General features: G+C 41.3%; 1 protein-coding gene across 3 annotated transcripts in view; it reads left to right on the top strand.

The window, feature by feature from the left end:
• Positions 1-486: 486 nt before the first annotated feature.
• Positions 487-26,439, top strand: part of taok2b (TAO kinase 2b) — a 38,164-nt gene continuing 12,211 nt past the window's right edge. The window contains exons 1-17 of one of the 3 annotated variants that reach the window (XM_051939476.1): positions 487-1,074; positions 4,528-4,668; positions 7,375-7,446; positions 7,546-7,647; positions 10,703-10,748; positions 10,866-10,962; positions 11,233-11,346; positions 13,235-13,326; positions 13,509-13,602; positions 15,393-15,474; positions 16,000-16,167; positions 16,769-16,975; positions 18,201-18,403; positions 18,645-18,822; positions 19,016-19,144; positions 19,399-19,602; positions 20,484-24,914. In XM_051939476.1, coding sequence (XP_051795436.1) covers positions 4,537-4,668; positions 7,375-7,446; positions 7,546-7,647; positions 10,703-10,748; positions 10,866-10,962; positions 11,233-11,346; positions 13,235-13,326; positions 13,509-13,602; positions 15,393-15,474; positions 16,000-16,167; positions 16,769-16,975; positions 18,201-18,403; positions 18,645-18,822; positions 19,016-19,144; positions 19,399-19,602; positions 20,484-22,328 — 3,765 coding nt within the window. In that variant the 5' untranslated portion in view covers positions 487-1,074; positions 4,528-4,536 and the 3' untranslated portion in view covers positions 22,329-24,914. Of the gene's footprint in view, positions 1,075-4,527; positions 4,669-7,374; positions 7,447-7,545; positions 7,648-10,702; positions 10,749-10,865; positions 10,963-11,232; positions 11,347-13,234; positions 13,327-13,508; positions 13,603-15,392; positions 15,475-15,999; positions 16,168-16,768; positions 16,976-18,200; positions 18,404-18,644; positions 18,823-19,015; positions 19,145-19,398; positions 19,603-20,483; positions 24,915-26,439 lie in introns of those variants that run through there. The other 2 variants (XM_022219053.2, XM_022219054.2) reach the window with 2 other exon arrangements.

The following is a 26,439-nucleotide window of genomic DNA, read 5'->3' as shown; positions in this document are numbered from 1 at the left end:
TAAAGTGGATGTTTTGCCTTTAGTTGAATTTCCCCTCTCAAATGCACTGCAGCATGTCTTCTCCTTGACTCTTCTGAACAGTGGTCACCATAGTAACTGAAATGTTAACTGTACCTGTATCAGTCAATGCACACCAGATAATTAGCAACATTAACTGCAAAATAACAAACTAAAACATATTATAATGCCATCTGTTTACTCTAATACTGCCCTAATTTTTAACTACCCTCTATACTACAACAGCATGATTGAATTCCTGAATTTCAGTAAAGAGAAGTTTCTGGAGTCGCCCCTGCTAATCGTCGAAAATTGTTGCTAGCTCACTCGTTGGCGATAAAACTACATTATGTCTGGTGATATCTCATTTTAAATACAGGCGTCATCTTGTCATTTACAGTAGCTGTAATATCGTGCATTTCTAAGTTGAATCTCACCAGTATATTGCTGTTTTGGAGATTCTGCTCCACAGGGGGACGGTGTTTCTGCTCCCGCTCCTGCTGCCAGAGCGTCGAAGAAGAGCTGTTCCGTTTTCCTTTCGGCTCCCGCCCCGCTCCGCCATCATGAAGTCCTGAACAAAAACGGATGAGAGTCGAGCAAAATGGGGATAACACGAACTGGAGATGAAATCCGCCTACTGCATTAACGTAATGACAGTGCAAAGCGGAGAAGGGAGCGGAGCCGCGGATTTTCATGAATCAGTTTCCCAGTGAAAACCTCCCGGGCAGCTCCTGGCGTTACGTTATTTCGTTAGCGGCGTTGCTAACAGCAGCCAGAGCTAGCCCCTGATTTTCTCTGGAAAGGCTGGCTAGCTTAGCTGGCAGGCGTCAGTCAGCTAGCTGTCACTTTAACTGACTGCCACTTAACTCATGTCAAGTCGTACAGACGTGCTTGCTGTCCAATTGACTGGGAGCTTCAGGATGGCGAGGAGTTTAAGCAAAAGCATCGACAGGCAGAATGTGGTTTGTTCGTGTTGAATAGACACGAGTGCCGAGGAAAGGGGAGTGAGACCAATATTTTCCAGCCAGGCCGGTGAGCTAGCTCTTGAGCTAGCTACAGTGGATCCCAAAAGCCACGGTAAGACATGTTATAAATCATTCAACGTGGAAATGCAGCCAAATGCGCATCTCTGCCTCTGTTCGCAGGGAAGAGGCCAGCTAGCATCATTAGCTGCCTGATTTTTTCACATCCTGGAGACGTTGACATTGACATGGAAGCTTGTTGTTGGCCTGCACCCTGAACACCCCGTCAGGCAGGAGTTGTTGTCTAGCTACTGTTGAATACATTTCTTTGGTGGGCAAAGATAGCCTAATTGACCAGTCAAGTGCAAAAGCCATCAAGCCTGCTCAGCTGAGATGCACACTAAGCACGACACTGATGGTAATTACTTCTCTGTCTGATCAACGAAGGACAATATGCTTTTTGTTTTCTGCAATATGTCCAGGGTCCTCCCAAGATTATGATTTACATGTAGGTTTAAAAAAAATGATGTTGGATGGAACCACATAATTGCAGCATTAGTTGTCTCCTCCTTTCTTTTTTGTCTCTGGTGTAAGTGTGACATAGATGGGTTCTTAAAAAATACATCAAGAGCTTGCTTTTGGCTTTGTTGCAATATTTAAAGAACTTCTCATTTCCAAAGAGAACCGATTGCTTCCTCTTTGGCAGGAGCAAAATGGCCATGAAAGAAACGTTTCAAATGATGCATGTTCATGTTTGCAAAAACTGGGCTCACATGCTAGTTGTTGTTGTCCATTTTAACCCTTTAACAAAATCCTAATAATGCATGGTTTATTTGGGATGTTTTGCTCGACAGAAGACAGCACATCACACAAATGAGCAGCTCCTGTCTGCACTGCAGCTGCACGGAAACATTCACTTTGCACCTCTGGGAGATTGAAATGGTAGCCTTGGGTACACAAACATCACAAATGATCTGAATGTGTCATACATAGAGAACCAGTGTGTTTATTTACCGTTTGCAAAAAGGTATTTTCTGCAGCTGTACTCCCCCGAAATAAAATATGACTGTAAGTATAATGATATGCTTTTATGTAGGCCTTCTGTAGTAGCACACATCTAGTATTTTAATCACGGTGCAGTAAATAAATAATTTATATTAGTTTGATCCTTAACTAATTATAAAAAATGGCAACCTTTTTAGGAGCTAAATGCAGTAAACAAGCACATTTGAACGCCCATGAGGTATGATGGCGTTTAAAAAAATTTTTTGGTTGATTTTTTTTAAATTGACAGACACCATGTTTGATGAATCACACAGTTGTCTCACAGTGTGTGGTGTCATATTACCAAACCTCATAGGGCATAATAGAACACAGATTCAATCAATGCGAGTCTTAAGAGCTACATGTTTGACTACAGTCCTCAGTACACCTGTAATGAACACCACTCCTTTATGCTGCTTTACTATTTTTGCTTAGGAAGCCTTTGATGAGCTTTTCAGAGAGCAGCCACACTCTGTTGTGGTTTGGGGTTTGCTTGCTTTGAGCACACAGGTAAATCTTGTGGTCAAACTGTTCATGCGAAGTAGGGCAATCATAGGCCTGCTAAACTGCCTGGCAGTTCAATTTCATTTGCTGCTTTACAAAGACTCCCTTTTTTAAACTGAAACTACACTGTAAAATGCACCCTTAATGCTGTAAAATTCACTTTTTGCTACATATGTTTAACACAGTCCACAAAGTAAGAAGAAAAACAATGATCTAAGATATCCGTATGATGTACGGGTTGATTGATTGTGGGCCTGGTCCAATCCAATATTCTGCATTTTATCGATTATTGATATCATTTATCTAAAAAACTGATTCCCAATTAGAAAAAAATGTAACAATGTACTGCTAATGCTGCGATGTAGTTGTCTCTCTTTATCTGAAGCTACCAATCTGTGGTCTTGAGCAGTTTCCCTCCCACAGCACTATCCGATTGATTACACATCGCAAGTAATAACCTCACAGCACTGAAGGATAAATGTTGATAAGTTCTCTTTTTGTTACAGCATGTGTAAAACATTAGTAACCTAAGGAATTGAATTTAATGAAGTTTTGTGATAACTTTCTGATATTCAAGAATTTCACATTAAGATTTAAATTTTTGCTCCAATTGTACATCGATTCCAGATAAAGGTTATCAACTAATTGCTTACTGATGGTCAGTATCAGCCCTTAAAAACAGCTGACGTGTTGGTATCAAAAAATTACTCCCAGCCAATATCGTGTAATCACATTTTTAAAATTCCAATTTCAGTATTCTGTGCCACATGCCCATTTGTTGGCCACTGTCTTACCTTTAACTCGTATATTTCAAGTGAGCAGAACAACATATTCTCTTAGCATAAACACTGCATTATAAATATGGACATGGACAAATCAGACCAACCCCGATTCAACATCTTAACGTTTTACTGCTTGCAAGAAATCCTGATTGTCTAGTCTGACTTTCCTGTGTTTTGTTCACTGGTCTCTTCAGTGAGCTGCTGCTAAATGGTGGTGGTCGTGTCGTCAAGTGTGCGGGCTGGTGAAGGACCTCTGTATGAGCAGTCAAAATCATTGTAGGAGAGGAATGATTTGTTTGGCTAAAAATACAAAGCATTTGCATGGACTTTTTTGAATCATACTTTCATGAGTCAGAGAGATAAAAGAGACCATTACAAAAGGAATTGCTGGAGGAAAAAGATGCTGCATCTGCCATTTTATGATATTTGGATTGCATAGAAAAGATTGTTTGATCCCGAAAGGAAGGTATTTTTTTCCTTTTAAGTTCACAGCTGGATCTACAGAAGAAAGAGCTGTGTATACTGTATCCTGTGAAATTTGGGGTAATTAGCTATTCTTGAATATTGCAATGTTAAATGTGAAAATGAGAAATGCAGCAATGGTGAGTTCTGCCAGTATTATTCTGCCCTATATTTCTGGTAGGGAGACAGATGGATGGTGATGGATGAATGAATGGGTGGGTGGCTTGATGGTCATTTTGAAGCTGATGGGCACTTTGATATTTTCCGTCCATATGAGCCAACGCAGATTGGTGTTTTATTTGACACTTTAAATGCAGTCGTAGCGCAGGATACGCTTTTTCCACATGAACCAAAGTGACTCGATTTTGTGAAGTGGAACGACAAATGCTGAATGGATCCGCAGACTGGGGTGTTGGTCATTGGTGGGATTCGTGGAGCTAACAGTAATGCAGTGGTGTGTATTTTTTAATAACACATTGGGTGGTCTATGTAATTGAGAGACACAGGGATGTAGTGCAAATATTTCCTCAAGAAATAGAAATGTCTAATTGATTTTGGTGCACATTTTTTTTGCACTTTAGACTCTGATTATTTTTTAGTTGAGCACAATGCTTTTTTTATTTACTTCTTCTGGATGACAGATCCAAGTGTGTCGATTATACAGCATGCGACAGACTAGACCATATTTCCAAGGCAACTCGTGTTTCCAACACAAATGTCGGTAATCCTTCCAAATAGCAGACGCTCACCCAGTGTGTCTCTTCCATGCTCACCAGGCGCTGGCCATGCCGTCGAGTGTGCGGGCCGGGAGCCTGAAGGACCCGGAGGTGGCTGAGCTGTTCTCCAGGGAGGATCCCGAGAAGCTCTTCACGGACCTGAGGGAGATAGGTCATGGAAGCTTCGGAGCAGTCTACTTCGTAAGTCGTTTTCCTCGGTGTTTGGGTCAGTAATAGTGAAGGGATGTTAGTGCAGCAGAGTGCGTAGCTTGAATGCACACGTTAGAGCTCTTAAGGGTTGTTTTTTGGTCAGTATATGTGATTGCCTATAGCTTAAATAGGCGATATGTGTCTAAATGTTGATTGCAAATGTAATGGCTGTAGACCAATAGATTGGTTCCCTATATGCCTCGCGTTCAGGGAACTATTTAATAGGGAACTGTATTCATGAGGGCACAACATGAGGCACTGGAGATGGTGGTAACATAACTTCTGTTCATTAAATTTCATGTGAACAAGCATCTACAGCTCAGGTTTTCATTTTGTAGAAGCAAAGTAACATGATACCAACACAGTTTGCATTTCTGTCTGCTTTCATGCCTCAATTATAGATTGAACAAGTGAATAAACGCACACTTTATCTCCTAATATATTCTTTTGATCCTGTCCTTCACATCGATGCCCACTCCTGCCTGCTGTAATTAGTGGTTTGTGTGAAGCTAAACTCAAACTGTGTTATTGTTCCACATAAAACTATTACTGTTTACCTTTTCAGTGAATATGCGTCTTTCTTCTCTTTTATTTAAATGATGTTTTCTGGTGTAGTTGTGTAGCTCTAAGGAATAACTGTCTGTTGCCAGTAAAGATGAATTTAAATACTGAATTATATGTGTCTTAGCTATGTCAGCTGGACTAATTATGTGGATCAGCTACTCATTTAAAACCTTGAATTTGTGCTGCATGCATTTTAGGTGGGTTATTATACCTAAATTAAAATAAGGCACTGAATTCATGGTAAAGAAATTATTAGGTTTAGTCCGTAGCTTTAACAGGTTTCTGTTATAAATGTATCTGTAAAATGTGAATATATGGGATCAGTAATGAGAATTTACTGGGCACAAAATTTGTTGTCGTATATTGGATTTTGGAAGTCTTGCTTGTTTTTTAGTCGCATACACTGTCACACTCTCCTGGCATGCCGATAAAGGTGGTAATTTGTTTTTTTTATCTGTTTTTTTATGGTAAGAAATATAAGAATTGTGTTAAATTGATTCCTGTTTCTGTTCTTCTTATAAAGGTTGGTGATAATTGTTGAAATACATCTGGAAACTGACAAAAAAATGCATTACTTTATCAATACATATGTAAACAGTGTAATACAAATGAAAATCAATATCTTGTGTAGCGCCATGTCGTGTGGCCTTTTTTTGTCTCTCGTCAGACAAACTCATCTTGTGTTTTGCTCCCTTAAGATGGGGGTTTGTCACTGTTTTGGCATTGTGTAGGTGAAAAAATAAACTCTTTGAGAATATAACTATCCTTGAAAATAATTATGCTCTGGCAACATCGCACCGGTATACAAATCTTTCAGGAAGTGACTACGCTTTCACTGTACTCAGTGAATGTCTACAGCAGACATGAGGGGAGCACGAAAGCTTCATAAAAATGGACCAGTCTTCTGCTTATGTTTTATACATTAGGTGTGCATGTCCCTTTCGCACAGAAATAGATCATAAAGTGTCTGGGTTTTTTTTTACAATTAAGCTACGGGTGAGCACTGAATGACAGCTTTTTATAAAACAAAGCTTCCTCTTTGCGGTCTTGATGACGCTGTCAGCTTTTGTTTTTACTTCATCCGTTACAATGTCTACTGTAGTGTGTAGATGTTAGCTTTCCATATTACACAAACTGTGAAAAACTTGAAGTCTCACAGTGCTCTTCTGGGACTATAAACTTGAGTCACAGCAATCCCTAAACAACAACTCAACAATATGCTGTGGGTGTAGCTAGTAAAAAGATAAATTCTAACTTTCTGCAGCACATCCGCTCCGTTAAAAGTATCTTCAGTGTAGCCAAAGTGTGAGTAGTTGCAGCCCTAATAGTAAGAATTAGCAACCCAAGCCCCATCAGATAGTAGCTACTGGTAATGTTTTCATCGTGTAATCCAAAAATCTTTCCACTAAATGTGCAAAAAAACATAAATATAATGAACAGGCTAGATTTTCACATCTTTTAGTTAGAGGTATTATCATGTATGTTGTTCCTGTGATGATTCTAGCTTGGGTCAGAGTGGTTGATGCTCAGAAAATGTGAGCACAGCAAAGGAAAATAGCTCACAGTCGATGTTACGCATGATACTGCGGGTCAGAAACGGTGTTTGTTAGAAAGCACAGAAGATAAATATGGTTGCACTTTGAATAAGAGCACAAGGTGGATAACCTGTCAGCTGGAGATGGAAGGTGACAGGAGAGAAGGAAAAACTAAAAACATGGTGTGAGTCAGGGACAAAGAACAACTTTCCCGTGGTGGATGAAAAGCCCTGTTTAATGAAGGGTGAAAAAGAGCCAGTCATGGATGAAGGGATGGACAGGAGAGGGCAGAAGAGAAGAGAAGAGGGAAGGAAGGAAGCTAAGCAGAAAGCCTTGTTTTATATAATAGTGATTTCTTTGTTGTCTAATGTAAAAACGGCCGATGAATCACAGTGTTCGCGAGTGCTTTGTGAAAAAACATTGCATTGGAGCCGTCAGCCGGCTGTCATCAGCTGATGCTGAACCTTAACTGTAATCAACTGGTTGAGAAAGGAAAAACAAAGCAGAGGCGCATCAACTGAGAATACAAAGACTGTTTAAGGAACATCCACAGCTACATGGGATTAACTGTGTGCTGTCCCTCACCTTTCCACATTAGGCCCACGACATCCGCACAAATGAGGTGGTGGCCATCAAGAAGATGTCCTACAGTGGCAAACAGTCCAATGAGGTAGGACCTGACAACTCTCTAAACTTCTACCTTTTGTTGACGCAAGACCAGTTTATCGGTGGATGATTGGCAGTGATTGTGGCCGTGTTCACGTTGCAGAAATGGCAGGATATCATCAAGGAAGTGAAGTTCCTCCAGAAACTGCGCCACCCCAACACCGTAGAGTACCGTGGCTGCTACCTGAGAGAGCACACAGCCTGGGTGAGTGTAAATTCATAGCAAGGTGCAGATGTACCGCAGGTTTGTGCACCATCTGTGTCACTTTCATAAACTGTATTATTTTGTGTGTGCACAGTGTGTTGTTTTGGGCCCAGTGACACACAAGTCTTACCTGGAAACATGGCAGGATATATTTCATTGCAGGCTTTTACCCAATGTGCATATTCGGTGCATAAATTTGCACCACTAATAAGATATTCCAGGAACTAAATGCAAAAAAAATATTCTCGAAACTAAAATTCTTCCTGCACATTTTTAGGTATGTTTTTACTGTATATGCCTGTGGGATAATTTTTCATTGCTGTATAATGTCCTACACATGTAGAGAAAGAGTGGCTAGAAGTAGAAAGAACATAAACATGCAGTTGTGCATAAGACAACAGTTTTAATGCCATAAATCATAAAAAAAGAACCCAGTATTAACATGTACAACATTTTTAACGTGTCCACAGGTGTTACTAACACTGGAAAAGATACCGGCTTTACCTACTAGATAATTTACCACTTACATGTTAAATTTGTTTCCATCTTAGTATACTACCTATTCTGGGTTAGCACAGCCTGCAGTTCAGCCAAAAAGTCCCTGAATTATTAGCTTGGAAAATCCAAACTGAGGGGTCGTTTACACGAGGACCATCTTAACAGAAAACGCAAAAGTGGCGTCTTGTCATTTCACGTTTAGGCGAGCGGTTTTGAAGGAAATCTGCGTATATACGGTGACTCTATAGTGTGTGGAATTCGATTGGATATGCATGCCAGGCAGCTGGGTGGCGCTGTGATAAAACTCCGCCATGTCTACGTGCATGCGTACTATCTCCCTTTTCGGATCTCCGCCGCGGTAAATGTTCATGAATGGAATCTGTACAGATTCTGTACGTTTGTTGGTACGACTCCTGTAGTGTACATAGAGCTGCCAGAGTTGCTTGAAGGTACGAAGGATGGAAATAATCACACATCTTTGTTTACTTCCTTGTACCGGCCGGCAAACCAAAGCACCAGCGCACGTATGTGACGTAATCACGTACGCGACGTGGTCAGATCTCGGCAAAGTTTTGCGTTTTGCTGTTTAGACGGAAACGTAACGGCGGAGCGTTTTCTACTTTTCCACTCTGGAGGCCGGTTTCAAATTTTTGCGTTTTTAGGCCCCCAAAACGCCGCCCTCGTATAAACGATAGGGTGTTTTGTTGAAATATTTTGACGTTTTTACCTGCAAGCGTCCTCGTGTAAACGGCCCCTGAATCTCCACGTAATCTCCTATCTCCATGTTAGGAGATACAGGAGAATCAGTTTGGCACTGGGCGAATTGAATCGCATTTCCCTCCCGGGAAAGTTTGGTACAACCAATCATAGCACGGAAGGCGGGAGTTAATGCTGCGTCATCTTCAACCCCTGGATTACCCATAAAACACCTGCGCACCTCCCGTAAACCAAACACAAACTTTAACAAAGTTATTCCTAACACCGCTAATCGTTCGGAAGGAGTCTTTTGTTGCGTAGCCTTTTCAAAAATAAGTGTTGTACTTGAGAGTACCCCATGTATTCACAGATTTTTGTTACAAAAACGGCAGTAATCATTCACCGCGACGCTTTCTCGGCTACATGCCATTGTTGTTTGGACTACATGGACTTCAAGGTCGACTTGTTTGTGCGTCACATCCGTATTACGCTGATTGGTTCTTTCTCATTCAAGCTGCATTCGTTAGCCCGTCCTTTTTGAAATCGTCTCCTATCATCACAATGCCAGACTGCCTTTATTTGTATTTATATTAATGCATAAATAAAGTCAGTCTGGATTTTCCAGGCAACTGAATTATTGCAACATGACTGCCAGATGCAGCTGAGTCATGGTTGTGTTGGTTGTGTTGACAAGCCCAGAAATTACATTTTCCCTCCCAGAATCTGCTTAGTCCAAACTATATACAGTAAATGTTTGGCAGATTTTTAAATGAAGATGAGACATTCAGAATTTTTAGGCTTAGTTTTGATTCTTTTTCCCAGATGAAAGCAGTAGTCACAGGTGATTCGTAGGGGTGTAACGAAATTTCGTGCCACGAAAAATACAATCTTTTTGTATGTCTGCATAAGGAAGAAAATAAAGAAAATTTGATTTTTGCATGACTTCCTACTGTTGGGCATTTTCTTTAATCTTTATTTCATATTGTGAGTATTTCGTATCGTGAGCCCTGTTTCGTATTTCGAATCGTTTCGTGAGTTGACCATTTCGTTACACCCCTCGTGATTAGCGTCAAGGACTGTTTGAAAGTCGAAAATCCAGTCTTGTATTTCCTTTTACACATTCTTAGCTCTGTGAAATGGTGTAATTTTGGTGATTTAAAAATAATATGCCTTTCAAAGTTGTCGGCTTGTTTTGTGATTCAAAGGGTTAAAGCATTTGAATGATATATTACAAAACAGCAGCAAGTGCAATTTTCATACGGCACATTTAACATTTGCATTACTGTGTTGGATGTAAAGGATGAATTAAAAGTCTCTGTATCTGGGTAAAACAACAGCTTAGCCAAACTTTGTTTTTAATGCAAGTCAAAAAAGTAGAATTGACGCCTGTGGTGTCGAGTACTTCCTTTTTCTCTGTGAAGCGGTTAGCAGGCTGTAGAGACGGTGTTTGACTAATCGCTGTCGGTAAAGCCCGAAACTTCCTGAAACAACAGAACCTGGAAGTAGGATTTAAATTTAGTGCCTGGTTCCTCCTGCCAAAATGCGGTTTTTGTTCCAGGCATGCTCAAAAGGTTCTTGGTCCACAGAGGAAGTTGATGCAATCATCTGCTGTGTTGTATAAATCAGTTTTCAAAATGAAACATGACGATTGTGTTTTTTATGTACTTAATGGCAAAACTCCATTCTGAGGTGGACATGACAACACGTTTCTGGGCTGCAGCTTAGTTTGACAACAGCTTTCCCACTTTCATAAAGGTAGTGAAATCTCAGAGAAAACTACCTCTGGTACAAAACCCTCTTTTCGCTCAGGTCAAGTGTGCTCTTGGGCTGCAGTTTAACACTCCTCCTGTCTCTCCTCCAGCTGGTGATGGAGTACTGCTTGGGTTCAGCTTCTGACCTCTTAGAAGGTAGGTAGAAATGAACAGAGACAAATTAGTAATTACAAAGCACTGATGAGTTAATTATATATTTCAGTTATCCGCTCAAATAATCCCTGATATCGCATAATATCTTTCTTTACCCAGTTCACAAGAAACCCCTGCAGGAAGTGGAAATAGCCGCCATAACCCACGGTGCACTGCAGGGACTGGTGTATCTTCACTCTCACAACATGATTCACAGGTAACCCCCATTTCTTTTCTCACTATCTGTATCTGTTCTGCTCTCCTCCCCCACACTTCTGACAAGAGACAAAACATACAGGGGAGAAAGCACAAACTGTGCTGCCTGTGATAAGCTTATGCAATGGTGTTTGTGCAGCAGCACATTTCAGTGCATGCTGCGACTCCCCAACCTCCAACAATGCATTTTCTCTCAGTATTTGTTTTGTCATCCTCACGTTTTTTCCTGACTGGCCGTTTTCTCCTATCTGATCATTTTCCTCTCTCTCAGGGATGTGAAGGCAGGAAACATCTTGCTAACAGAGCCGGGTCAGGTCAAACTGGGAGATTTTGGCTCGGCCTCCATAGTCGCTCCGGCCAACTCCTTCGTGGGAACACCTTACTGGTAAAGAATGAAACTTTTGACTCGGTGTCATTCAATCATGTTTTTAGAAAAATTGGATTCACAAGAGGTAGTCAAATTAGGAGTAGGTTATCAATACTTGAACCTTGTCAGTATTCATCAACTGTGCCAAATAAAGTTTTACCAAAAAAAATGTTCATACCAGGGAAAAAACTGACTTCTGATATTTCATTTTTCTGCAGTATGAAAAAGGAATGTTCAACACATGACTTAAAAACTATCTGGGAAGAAACCATCATTCTATGGGATTGGGTTGGGTGATTTGTATAGGGGAGTACATCTGCATAGAAAATAAAAAAAAAAAAGCAGAAGAAAGACTTGAAAAAGACCTTTTTTTTTTTTTTTAGTTGGAGCTGTTTGGAACCTTTCTCATATGATGTAACACTGTCATGCAAAAAGATTTTTGGTTTGCATGGACGTTAGATGTGACCTTTTACTTGTCATTCAAACCTTTGTGATGCTGATTTAAATGTTCAAACAGACTGGTTGTGTTGCTTCATGTAGTGGTAACAGCAACTAAAATGTTTCCGTACAACAGTCTAGGGCAGCTAAATATTTAGTCATATTAATATTAACAGTTATTTTCATCATCACTGAGATCACGATCGACTCATTTCTCACAATCAGTTATTCATTTTTGAGTTTAGGTTACCCCCTCTGAAGTTAAAGCAGCAGTAGGATGAAATGTTCTGTGTGCACTAAGCTCAGATATAATTTAAAATGAGACGAGTAAACAGTGAAGCTGTTTTATCAGTCAGATTAATGGACTCTCTATTACATGCATGCATTGATTCCTATGATTCCCTGGTGTACAAAGGCAATTAAAATTCACTAACTAACATTTAAAACTACTATATCGAGAGATGGCTCTATGATAAATACAGTTTGATTTTTAGAATAGTCTTTTGGAATATAACATTAAGTCAAAGTAAAACAAAAAGCTTTTCTTTTTAAGTAGGAATGACCTTTACCTTTAGCGCAGTCATAAATAGAAGGACCTCTCCTTATGCACTGAATGATGTCTGTAAGGGTAATAGTAGGTTCAGTTTGGTTTGCAAGTCAAATACACACATCTGTGCCTCATTTATTGTCACACTTTGGATAGATTCCATCAAGGTGTTTCTGCCTGAAATTCAGATTCAAATTTATTCAGAGCATGAAGAATACAGTTCAGACGATGGTGACCTGCCGCTGAACTAAGCCTTTTTTTTTTTAAAGGTATTTAAACTCAGTTACTTGTTTTCATTGACACACTAAAATGATATATTTTAGGGCTGCAACTATCGATGAATTGCCTAAGCACGTTACAGCATCAAAAGCGAAAGTGAGCGCGCTATGCAACAGAAATAACTGTCCAGGCAGAGCGCTGAACACACACGGACATCCATATGGTGCATATATAATATCTGTACAATACAGCAGTCACTTTCGCTTTTGATGCCAAAATGTGCTTCGACGATTCATCAATTCATTGATAGTTGCAGCCCTAATGTATACGTAAATACATTTTAGTGTATCAATGAAAACAAATAACTTAGTTTAAATATCTTTAAAAAAAAGGCTTAGTTCAGCTGCAGGTCACCATTGTCCAAACTTTAGTTGCAGCCCTAGTGTGTATTTATGTTTGTATTTGAGCAGCTGGTATCAGCTATCTTTCAGCACTACTTGTGTTTTCCACCATTCAGCAGCTACAAGTTCCTGTTGTTGCTGCATGTGAGGCAGCCTAACCCTCATAATGTGTGTTCATGTGGTGTGGACGCTGGAAATGACAGCGAGCCCCGAGGTGCTGTTCTCTGTTGGTCCAGGATCAAAGGAAAAGAGCTGGAAATGGCTGAATTGCTGTAGCTGTACTCTCGTTTCCTCCATGCAGGATGGCCCCCGAGGTGATCCTCGCCATGGACGAGGGTCAGTACGACGGGAAGGTGGATGTGTGGTCACTTGGCATTACCTGCATAGAGCTGGGTAAGGCATGGCCATAAAATGACACACAAGTGTGGTTTTTTTATGTTCTAAAAGATGAAAGCACCCAACCATTTTCTTTGCTTTCTCCTTGCTCTCTCTGTCTCTCTTTCATTTTGATGTCTTTCTTTATCTGCCACTCTCTGTCACGCTATGCCTTGTTTGTTTTTTTTTTCAATCTCTAGCGGAAAGGAAGCCTCCTCTGTTCAACATGAATGCTATGAGTGCCTTATACCACATCGCCCAGAATGAGAGCCCTGTGTTGCAGTCGAATCACTGGTGAGAGATGATGAAACTTCCCTAACCGGTCTGTGTTCTTGTAGACAAACGGGGTGGTTTTGTTGCGTTGCTATGGATTGTGTTCTATAGAAGAGCTTATTGTGTTACTGAGGCTTTTTGAACATGACAAGACATGATTGAGTTTAGGATTGCAGTGTTTCCCCTCCTATATGACCGACGTGGCGGGCCGCCTCGCTGGTATAGGCCACCGCCTCATTACAATTTTGCCGACATTGCCGCCTCACTGGTCCGCACCAAAAAAAAAAAGTAATGCTAAATATTAGAAAGCATTGACACATAAGTCCGGTATATTCGCCGCTGAAATCAACAAGTCAGAATGGCAGCCTTTTCTCGCCGTGGGTGAAGACAGCAGGCACATCCCCGTTGGTCGGTAACACTCAGTTCTCGTATGACATCCCGCGAGTTCATGTTTCAAATGTCAGTCGTTCCGATTGGCGAATAACGAGCATGGCGGACAAGAAGCGGCAGCGCTCCATCGTTTCGTTTTTCGGGGCTACAAGCAGGTGTGTATCACAGACATATGTCAAATTAAGTATCAAAACTATCGCATGTCATCAAAATAAAGTGAGCAACGCAGTGTAGGCATCAATCTCGCTTCCTTTACTGAGTTTGCGGCGATACAAATTGACAGTGACCGCAAAAATGGCTCCCGTTAAAACATTTAGGCAAGAAAAACCCGTTCTCACGAACGAGACAAATGATTTCAACGGAATATAAAGTTCCTAGTTTCTTTTGATAAAATGATTTATGGAGTGCCCGAAATTATATCATTCAATGGCAAAACAAATTCTGTGTTCAAATTCTAGTTCTGTGTTCAAAAAGGTAACAGTTTTGAAAACAGAACTAACTCCTTCAGAAAACCAGTTGTTAACCCAGAGTTGAAGTTTTCTTTCACATTTTTAAGTAAAATGAAGGTCATGACATAACCTTTTTATTATAAATAAAAATGAAGTGGGAATTTGGTACCTAACATGTAGTTGTTTTTAGAAAAAAAGTAAAAGTCACCACTTGATTCCAGATTCAAGTCCTTTGTCAACTTTTTCAAATTTGTAATAAGAACTGATGTGGCATTTTGGAATGGCTTGTGGAAATCTGACCAGAATATAATAGACTGGACTAGTTGACATGTTTTGATCGCAAGGACAAGTGGGTTTATATTTGTCATATTTTCTCCCTATCACTAATTTTTAGAAAAGAAACATGAAAATTTAATTTAGTTTTTGGAAATGGCTACAAATACAACAAAATGTGCTCCAAATTGTGCCAGAATGCCGCATTTTGCATCTTGATTTTCCAAATTTTGCCCCCGGACCCCCCTAGTTGCTTCGCACCTCCGATGCAGCCCACCACCTCACAGCCATTTCAACTCGGGGGAAACACTGGGATTGCACAGACCATTACCAGGAAATTACACGGCATATGAGGGAGACTTGATTTATTTGTAGCGATGACACCCAAATCAATGGTAAAAAGAATCAAAATATTAGTCTGATCAGAAGGTAAAACTTTTATGTTCTGTCCTTGGAGTGAGTCAAGGAGCACTTCCCAAATTATTTCAGCTTTGTTTATTATAAACAAACCCCACAACACTTCTTATGGGATGCTACTGTTTCACACCAATGTTCTGTCAGAATAGAACAATTTTAAAAGCTTTTAAATGAATTCTTTGTTTTTAATGATGTGGCAGCTGAACAGACATTACAGACTGTTTGCATTTATTGTAACACAAGTTACAGGTGCTTTTATAATGGCATGTTTGTCATTTTCAGGTCGGATTATTTCCGCAATTTTGTGGACTCCTGTTTGCAGAAGATCGCCCAGGACAGACCTACCTCTGATGTGCTGCTCAAGGTACAAAGAGAACTGTGTTGTGAGATTGTTCTGTTATTGTTATTGCTATTGAATTACATTATTATAAATATAATTTCTATGTGTTCCAGTAGGAGATTGTTCTTTATGTGTAGGGCTCAAACAGTGCTCTCAGGGTATGTTTTTCTGTTTTGTACATCAAATTAAAGTTAATTTTCTTTTTACCTTTGGTCGCCTCTGTTTATATTTGATTTTACTGTTTGTACTTGTAAACTGGCGTAGCTCGCAGGTGGGCTTGCTGCTGTTGGGGAAACAGCAGAATATTCTTGCTTTGATCAAGGAAAATAGCGAGTGGAGAGGCAACGTGCAAGTAAACAATCAGGCCTAGTGTAGCCAGTTATTTTAGTATTCATCTGTACTGCTGTAGAAAGGTGCAACCAAATCACCTTATCAAGTAGAATATCCCTTAAACATGAACTCAGAGCTTCAGTATTCTGTGTTTATTAAGTTTTTGTCCTTCTGACCCTCTCCGCTCTACTCATTTTCTTCACCCATCCGTCCACCCAGCACCATTTCCTATGCAGAGAGCGTCCAATGACAGTTGTGATGGACCTGATCGCACGCACCAAGGATGCTGTCCGTGAGCTGGACAACCTTCAGTACCGGAAGATGAAGAAAATCCTCTTTCATGAGGCACACAATGGTCCTGCACCAGAAGGAGGTGATGAGGAAGAGGTGAGAATAGGTCAGAGGAGAAGGAAGAGGCCACGGCATCTGAAGGGAAACATGAGGAAAATGGCACGGGAGGGCAGGGATTTAAGGAATAAATACTGAACACCACTTTAGACTGAGCTCTTCATTTAAACATTACTTTAAATGTTGCAGAGGATTGATTGGATTGTCCTGATTTTCTTGAGTGAAAACAGTTTGCCTCAAAATTACAGAGTTATTTGGACTATAGCTGCCTGAAACAGCTGGTTTTAGCATCCATTCATGTATTGTATTCACTATAGTTACTTACATAGGACCTCTTCCTCTCCATACAAAGGCCTTTGTTTCTATTTTATTCTGGTTGGCTGTTCCTTCAGAAGGAAATGAAAGAATTCCGAGAATGTGAGGCTGTATTTTTCTCCAGTGGAGACCTGCGACTGTTAGCATGTTGCACATTTTACTGTATATCTGCTGGGAAAGCTTGTTTTATCGTGTAAACATGTTCTTGTATACTATAAATTGGCCAAAGCTCTATTGTCACCCGATGAAGCAACGAAACCATCCTCCAAATAGCGTTGCCTCTTCCTAGAACATTTTAAAACATCCTACTTTTCCTTTCTGCCAGGACGTGGAGCAGTATATGCTGCGCACTGGCACAGTCAACAGCATGGAGAGCTCCCACTCTCTGCCATCCATGTCCATCAGTGCCAGCTCCCAGAGCAGCTCGGTCAACAGCCTGGCAGACGGCTCCGATGACAGCGGGGAGATGGCCATGATGCAGGAGGGAGAGCACACCGTCACCTCCAACAGCTCCGTCCTGCACAAGCCCCTGGTCAGTCCAAACGTCAAACTGTCTGTGGGTGGACAAACTGTTTGAGAATCCTCCCTATCCCCTCTTTCTCGCAGTGTCCATCCCTTATATTAAAGAGCTTCGTATGTATCTAAAAAAGAGAAAAAAACCACACTTGTATCATAATAACATCGATCAAAAAGGTAACTGAATTTGTAAAAGTGCTGACGGAATTTCTTTTCATTATGTTTGTCATTTTGTTGAGCTATTGTTTTGTGTCACAATATCTATTTCTACGCTTTTTTCTAGTGCTCGTTCTTAGATGCTGGTGTTGAATTATTTTGCTTTGCATCGGTTGTAGATAATCCACAGGGGAAACAGTTTTACGCCAGTTTTAAACATGGGTACTTGCACCACCTAGAGGGGAAGAAAGGTAAAAGCAACACCCGTTTAACCCTCCTGTTGTCCTCATTTACAGGCACCAAAAAATATTGTTTTCTCGTCTGAAAAAAATCCAAAAATGCAGCAAAAATAAATCCCCAAATTTCTGAATATTTGCAAAACCTTCAGGAAGGAAATTGCGATAATTCCTTTAAAGTTTTATTTTTAAAAAAATCCATCAAATTTGGCAAGGAAATGCTTAAATATTTTCAAAAAATGAGTAAAAACCTTTCAAAAAATCCTAAAAATATCTGAAATTATTACATATATATCAGTAAAACTTCTAATATTTTCTTTAAGAACATTCACATTAAAAATCAACCAAAATCCAGCGAAATTCGCTGGATTTTGGTTGATTTTTTTATGTGAATGTTCTTAAAATTTCGCTGGATTTTGGTTGATTTTCATGTGAATGTTCTTAAAGAAGCATTTTTGACATTTTTTTAACCAAAAAATGTTCAAAGATGTTGAAAATGTGGACATCAGAAGTTTCACTGTGAAAATATATTTTTTCCCCCCACATTTTCAAACTTTAAACCGGGTCAATTTTGACCCACAGGACGACACAAGGGTTAAGCTGCCGCTTTCAAAGCACATTTGTCTGTTTCCACCTACAGAGTGAAGCTGGAAATCACCACACAGGGTGTTAGCAGGCTCACATACACAACAACAAAACAACTACTAAAGCTTTAACAAAGCAAGTTAATTAATACTGGATAAGTTAAATGAGCAATGTATTTCCTGTGAAGGCTTGGATGACATTTAGTCAAGACTAGATGATTAAAAATGTGGGGGTTTTTTGTGCTCCATTTTCTCCCTTATGTAGAGCCATGACAACATCTACGATGACCCCTATCAGCCAGAGGTCGACTCGCAACGTGAAGCTTCGTCATCCGGCGGCGGTGGAGGAGGAGGCGGTCGGCGTAGACGAGGCCGAGACCATTTTGCCACCATCAGGACGGCCTCGCTGGTCACCCGTCAGATCCAGGAGCATGAGCAGGGCTCAGCCCTCAGAGAGCAGATGTCCGGGTGAGGTCATTTCGTGAAATCAAGGCTGATGTACGGACCATATGTCGCTTTAAAAAGAAGAGAAAATAACTACCTGGCAACTTCATTTGTACTCTTAATCATAGAAAAAAGGGCACCCCTAATGCTTTTAACTTGAAAGGGAACAATGAAAGAAAAGCTTCAGTGACCACATTGTTAGCAGCGTCAGTTGGGTTTTACCTTCTTTCTTCTAGCTGACGTCTTGCTTCGTGTTTTCTCACAGGTACAAGCGAATGCGACGGCAGCACCAGAAGCAGCTCATGGGTCTGGAGAATAAGCTGAAGGCTGAGATGGACGAGCATCAGCTGAGGCTGGACAAGGAGCTGGAGAATCAGAGGAACAGCTTCTCAATGGAAGGAGAGAAATTCAACAAGAAGCACCAGGCCATTCTGGAGAAGGAGGTGAGCCGGTGGTGGAGGGAAGGATGAGCTAATTTAACATGTCCTGAAGCGAATGAGTTGTGGAATGAATGAGTATGATGAAAAGGAAGAAACCACTGTGACCTTTATAGTTGTAGTTTGTGACCCGCGTTGTGGAAATTCTGTTTGTCCTGCTTAAAGTCCTGATGGCAATGATACGGTTTGTTTTCTTCAGACAAAGGCAGTCCTGACTGAGGAGAAGAAGTTCCAGCAGCACATACTGGCCCAGCAAAAGAAGGAGTTGACCAGCCTGCTGGAGTCTCAGAAACGGCAGTATCGACAACGCAAGGAGCAGCTCAAAGAGGTGCTTCTGAGTTTTATCAGGTGGACTCAGCTGCCTGCTACACTCCTATTAGCTGAGAAGAGCTTTAGACGAACACAGCAAGAGAAGTGCAGTTTTAAACACACTTCCTCTTCTGCATTAATTGGTTGCACTTTTCTGAAGCTTCTCCATTTGGTTTCAGGAGAAATTCAGCTTACGTCATATTAACACTGCAGTTGCTGATCTGTCTGCCTGATCTAATACTAACTTGACTTATCACTTTTCTGTATCTGAAGGAACTTAATGAGAACCAGTCGACACCAAAGCGGGAGAAACAGGAGTGGCTGGTGCACCAGAAGGAGTGTCTGCAGCAGCTGCAGGCGGAGGAAGAGGCCGGCCTGCTGCGGAGGCAGAGGCAGTATTATGAGCTCCAGTGTCGCCAGTACAAGAGGAAGATGCTGCTAGCACGCCACAACCTGGAGCAGGATCTGCTCAGAGAGGTGCTACTTTTAAAATCAGTCCTCCTAAACACATCAGAGTCAGAAAACACTGAATTGGATTCAGATATGTCAGCGTTACTTTGGATAAGTTTTACAGTTGAAGCTAATTTCCATTGTTTCCCACAGATTGAAAATATATTTATGTATTTTAAGAAAAGAAAAGCCTTAGCAAGATTTTTGACTATAATGTTGCACATTCAATTGTAAATAATTTGGGACATGAGTGGTGGTTTTTCTAAAGATCTCAGTTCCGATTTTAGTTCTTGAACTTACATAGTTAAAAAGGGTGTCCACAAAGTCTCTTTACAATTTAAGAACTTATTCCAAAGACACTTGATCAGGTATCTTAACCAGATTTGTTTTATTGTGATTTAATACCCCTCTATATGGGCAACATTAGTTGCATGAAGCACATCAAGGCGGCTCTCGATTTCTTGCCGTGTTCGCTGTAGCCTCATCAGTGGTGGCTTTGGCATCAGAAATCTTTTGCTTCAAGTCAGCAACGTCCCGTATCTTTGTTCGATACACGATATCTTTAACATAACCCCATAGAAAGAAGTCCAAAGATCTCAATAAACCATGATACACGTTGTGCCTTCTCTTGAGGAGTCGCCATTTTTTAGGGTTTCATTTAACAGCCCCTCTTTCACCAACAGCATACCTGAAACACACAATTTCAATGTGATTACAGACTTGAATAAACTCTGATTACAATAAAACAAATCTGATTAAGATATCTTAACTGCTTTTGTAATAAATTCTTAACATTGTAAAGAGACTTTATGGACACCCTGTGTATTGTATGGAAGGCTGCTAAGTTTCCTCCCCTCACATTATTTCCGCACGCTCCCTGCCTCTTCATCGTCTTCTTTTCTCTCTAGGAGCTGAACAAAAAGCAGACTCTGAAGGACCTGGAGTGTGCCATGCTGCTGCGTCACCACGAGTCCACCCAGGAGCTGGAGTTCCGCCAGCTGGGTTTGGTGCAGCGTACGCGGGCCGAGCTGATCCGCACGCAGCACCAGACGGAGCTCACCAACCAGATGGAGTACAACAAGAGGCGTGAGCAAGAGCTGCGTCAGAAACACGCCATGGAGGTCCGCCAGCAGCCCAAGAGCCTCAAAGTGAGTGAGAGCACCCAGAGCCAGGGGTCTCCTGAGGAGAGAGACAGCCAGGAACCAGAGGGGCAGAGCGCCAGCTGGGACAGCGAGGCAGGGGCAGTAGAGGTGGAGGACGAGGGGGACGGCGAGTTAGAAAAGGAGAAGAGAGTGGTAGCAAAGGAGATGTGTGAGGCTGGGGATGAGCTCCATGGAGCAATAGTAGATGAAGTTTTCAGAGGAGGAGAGGAGGGGGAGGGAGATTCTGTGGTTGAAATGAAGGATGAGGTAGATGAGGACAGTAAACTGAAGGCAAATGATAGCAGAGAAGATGAAGATGAATGGAAAATTGGTGAGGAAGGGACAGAGCTGAGGGAGGTAGAAGGAGTGCAGTGGGAGTACGAGGAGGATCGAAGTAAAATGAAGCACGTAGACACCGATGAAGAAGAAGAAGAGGGCAGAGGTGTGGCTGACGGTTGTCCATCAGAGCTCATCTCATCGTTGTCCCCAGAAAAGAGGCGTCTCCGTCAGCGAGACATCGATGAGCTGTCAGAGTTTTACTTCCCCGACGCCTCAGAGGAGCTGGAGCCAATACCCGTCTCCACCCCTCCCCCGCCTCCCCCCACCCAGACTTCCTTCCCTTCGCTCTTCTCTCACGGCATCTGCCTCCTCCTCTCCCTCTCTGCCGCTGCTCAGCCCTCCAACTTCACTCTGCTGCTGCTCTCCATCTTCCTCCTCTCCCTCCGTCGCTCTCCTCCCCTGCCCTCGGTGGCCTCGGTCCTGCTCTCCGCCGAGCTCGCTTTCCTGGCGCTCTTCTTCTCGTACCTCTTCCTTCGTTCCTGCTGCTCTCTGTCGCTCTCCACTTACCTGTCGCTCAGCCTCTGGGCCAGCGGCCTCTTCAGTTTAGGACTCTCCCTCAGTTTGGGCATTTATTACATCCCCATGATTTTGATCTCCGCCTCTTTCCTCAGCTCTCCCTCCCTCTTCCTTTCCCTGTACTTGGTTGTGGTGCTGATTGTCAGGCCGGCCCGTGACTTCTTCCAGCAGGCACCTCGCAAAGTCAACCGCCTCTGCATGCGCGTCCTTTTCCGCCTCCCCCGACCCCTGTTTGCCATGTGCCAGTCAGTGCTGGGCGGCGTGGCTGAGCGCAACCTTTACGAGATGTTTCCCAAAGCTGGCCGTAACTGGGGTGTGCGTCAGTCCAAAATCCCGGTTCCCCTGAAGAGCTTGCCGTTAGAGTATCAGGCTCAGTGCCGTAACGCCTCTCTGCTGGCCAAGGTGCTGCTCTGGGGGAGGCGTTTCAGCCGTCGCCCCCTCGGCGTCCTGGCAGACCTCGCTAACGCCGTGGTGCTAAAGCTAGCAAGGCTGGCGCTTAAAAAGCTGCCGCTCAGCGTTCGGATCAAACTCCAAACTCTGGGCCTCTTAAAGAAGGAAATCCCAAGCAGGTTGCCCCTGTTGTTGCCCCGAGAGGTCAGAGAGAGGAGACAGAGGGAGAGGAGGAGGAGAGAGAGGGAGAGGCAGAGGAGGGAGGAGAGGGTGAGGATGTTTCGTGAGGAGGGGAGGTGGGAGTGTGGATTGAGGCGAACTTCATCTGGAAGGTTTGTCAGGGGGAAAATTCGACCGTGGAGATAGCAGGAGATGAAAAAGGAAAAAAAAAAAAACCCAAACATGCTGGTGATACGTGTGTGTGACTGTTGTCCAACCATCGTTTGTGTGTCTTTTTTTGGTTTGGGGCCCACATGTGTCTCTTCTTGCATAATTCCCAAACTGGTTTTTGGTCACATTTCTTCAAAAATGAGCCATATTTAATCTGCACACACACAGCGCTGTGCATGTGTGTGTGCTGGCTGAAGGTGATTTTGGCTGCAGAAGCTTTTCAAACCTGTGTGCACACCGAGCCATGCTGTTAAATGAGCGGCATCTCGAACAAGCAGTCGAACCCACAGTTGCTGAACCAAACCCAGTGAAGCTGAAACATTTCATTATTGTGCTTTTTGTAAAAGTTCCATAGTTTCTTGAATTTTATTATTTTGCTCTTAATTTGTAAGACAAATATTTTTATGGTTATTTTTAAGACCGTTTTTGTGCAATCTTTTGTTTTTCTTTATGGTGGTCTTATTTCTCAGTGCGGTAGAACAAACGTGTCAGTGTCGCGTCGCTCCACGGCTTTCATTTCACTCCCTGAAGCTGAATACTGTGAAAAAGAAAAAGGATGCTCAGTAATTTCACTAACATCACCCTGAACACTAGCTCTCAGCCAGTAGAAAAGTGCAATAAAGAGCTGAGTAGAAATATCTTGGACCACTGTAAGACATTGTTGGAAAATAGTTAGTATTTGGACCTACAATAATACAGCGTGGGGCCATTTAGCTGGAGCATAACGCCTTTCCATGTAAACTAGAATAAGCCTGCCTGCCATAAATGCTGGCTTCAGTTATAATTATATATACGCAGCTGGTGAAACCATCATCTTCCAGATACTAGTTAGATGTGCTATTTTATTGCGCTTTATGCAATAATCTTGTTATGATTTACCATGTAAACATCTTTACCCCTAAGAATCAGCATAGTGCCTAGTTTCAACCGTTTGCACAAATGTTAAGTTGTGAAGTGACGTATCCGAAAATTATAGTGGAAACATAGGACACCAGGATCTAGTCTGGAGTAGTGAAAGTATATAATAAAAACCTATTTAATATAATGCAGTGTGTCGTAATTTATATGAAGCCATAGCGACAATCTTTTGAGACAAGCAATCCTAAACAAAGACTGATGAAAACTACTGAATGTGGAAGTCACGACTGAGCAGCTCATAATCAGATGAAGAGAACACAGATATCCAATAATATCAAATGCTGATTTGATTTTGCACTGTCCCAAAAGCCATTTTCTAAAAAAAAAAATAAACCAAAATTGGGAGAAAAGGTCACTCCAGTTTAGGTTAGAATGGTTTTATTTCTGATAAATGTGCTTTTTTTTAAAAAACATTGTTTCAACTTTTAGCCTGTGAAACAAAAAAGTGAAAACTCTCCTTCAGCTAAGCTTATTTAGTTTAGTTTTAGTAGAAACCAAAGATATTCAAGAAAAGCAGCAGATTTTGTGTTGTGAGAATAAGAAGCCAGAGAAATTTTGGCGCTTTTTTTTTTTCAGTTTTTGCTTACAAAATGGACTGAAATGATTCATCGATCATGAAAAATTCTCCAACCGATCGATTTATTGTTTCACCTCTGCATCAGTCAGACCAAAAAGAGACGTCACAGTTAAAGGTGGAGCTTGTGATTGAAATCCAGTGCAGCTTTCAGCCAAATTCAGTGAATATTTCGTCACGGTTCGCTCGCCGTCCGTTCTGGTGTTTGTCCACAATCATCGGTCTGTGACTGGGAAACAAAGAGGCTCAAATCGATCCTGTTTTGTGCACATTCAGGGCGCGTTTGTAGCGAGAAGGATGGAAAATCTGACACATGTAAACTATCAAGATGTGCTAAATACGAACAATCTCTCTCCAGAATCGCAAACTCTACCTTTAACAGTGCTGTTTCCGTCTTTCCTAAACACCAAAATGCTCCGAAAAGTTCATTTAAATGAAGTCAGACAAGCTAAATTAAGATGGAATATTGGCAAGCATAAATGTGAAATCTAGCAGAGTAAAAGAAAAGCATTCATAAAGTGCACAGACGTTGGATCCGCTCACATGGAGAAATATTAGTGAGCAGAAAAGCTCAGTCTAAACTGTAATATGTCCCAGGGGGAAGCAGAAAGTAGGGCACTGTTGTTGCTTTTTGTTGTGTTTTTTTTTCTCTTTTTTTTTAGATGACCTGCATTTGGGAAGTCTGGCTTTAAAAGAGGCAAACATTGTTTTATTTGAATGTAACTTATTTTGCCATCGATTTACATTTGCGTTGACTTATTTCCTGGTCCTCTGTGTATGTTTACATGTTTGCATTCTGTTTTGTTGTGCCGCTGTCTGAGTGTTTCCACAGAGTTATACCACCTCGAGTTTTTTTTTTTTTTTTTGGAAATATTTAATTTATGCAGTATTTATAAGACTAGTACTGCATTCTGTTGGGCAGACATTTTGTCGTGCTTTTCTTCTCGTTTTAGCTGCATGAGTGTTGGCATACTGTACGGCTGTGTGCTCGCAACCATAGAAGAACATTTTGTCACTTCCAGATTTTTTTTTTCTTTACACAAAAAATAAATTCTTTTGTGTTGAAATCATTGTCTTGTTTGTTTTTATGATTTTTTCAGTTTCCATTATTGCCATGTCCTCGTTTTACTTTGTTTCCCCTTTACAGAAACATTCCTTCTTCATTTCCTTCATCGTGCTTCCTCCTGTATCATCACACATATCTGTCGTCATCTCTTTCCTTTTGTCTGTCATCCACCAAAAATATCTCTGTAGGTTTTATGAATTATTTATATATGAATGGAAAATGTGCTACAGGCCTCATAAGTGACCTGTTTTATTTCATTTTAAATTCTGTGTGCAATATCAGAACATTAATGTTGAGTACACTCAACAAAAATATAAACACAACACTTTTGTTTTTGCTCCCATTTTTTATGAGATGAACTCAAAGATCTAAAACTTTTTCCACATACACAATATCACCATTTCTCTCAAATATTGTTCACAAATCTGTCTAAATCTGTGATAGTGAGCTCTTCCCCTTTGCTGAGATAATCCATCCCACCTCACAGGTGTTCCATATCAAGATGCTGATTAGACACCATGATTAGTGCACAGGTGTGCCTTAGACTGCCCACAATAAAAGGCCACTCTGAAAGGTGCAGTTTTATCACACAGCACAATGCCACAGATGTGGCAAGATTTGAGGGAGCGTGCAATTGGCATGCTGACAGCAGGAATGTCAACCAGAGCTGTTGCTGGTGTATTGAATGTTCATTTCTCTACCATAAGCCGTCTTCAAAGCCGTCTCAGAGAATTTGGCAGTACATCCAACCAGCCTCACAACCACAGATCACGTGTAACCACACCAGCCCAGAACCTCCACATCCAGCATGTTCACCTCCAAGATGGTCTGAGACCAGCCACTCTGACAGCTGCTGAAACAATCAGTTTGCATAACCAAAGAATTTCTGCACAAACTGAGAAACTGGCCTTTTATTGTGGGCAGTCTAAGGCACACCTGTGCACTAATCATGGTGTCTAATCAGCATCTTGATATGGCACACCTGTGAGGTGGGATGGATTATCTCAGCAAAGGAGAAGTGCTCACTATCACAGATTTAGACAGATTTGTGAACAATATTTGAGAGAAATGGTGATATTGTGTACGTGGAAAAAGTTTTACATCTTTGAGTTCATCTCATAAAAAATGGGAGCTAAAACAAAAGTGTTGTTTATATTTTTGTTGAGTGTACAAAACAATCATAACTTTTAAATACTTCATTTTTCTGGATCACTTTTATGTTTGAAGCTTTTACCATCAAAACTTTGAGTCCTGAGTCACATCAGCAGTTTACTAAACAGCATCATTTTTTATCTGAATTTTTCAACTTGTTTTCCAGAAAATTTGCATTTTTAGCAACAAATGTCAGTACAGACTGATCCATGTTTCTGATGGTAGCATTTAAACTAAAGGTTAGACTCAATTCTTTATGTTGTCTGAAGCTTTAACATGAATCTTGTAAAACATTCTTTTTAAACCGCCTTATTCAGAAACTATCACCTGAAAAATACACAGAAACATAACTATTATCTTTGATTAAATGTATAAAA

This window comes from Acanthochromis polyacanthus, chromosome 19, assembly GCF_021347895.1.
Source record: "Acanthochromis polyacanthus isolate Apoly-LR-REF ecotype Palm Island chromosome 19, KAUST_Apoly_ChrSc, whole genome shotgun sequence".
NCBI classification, from domain to species: Eukaryota; Metazoa; Chordata; class Actinopteri; family Pomacentridae; genus Acanthochromis; species Acanthochromis polyacanthus.
This window is presented reverse-complemented; position numbering and strand designations above follow the sequence as displayed.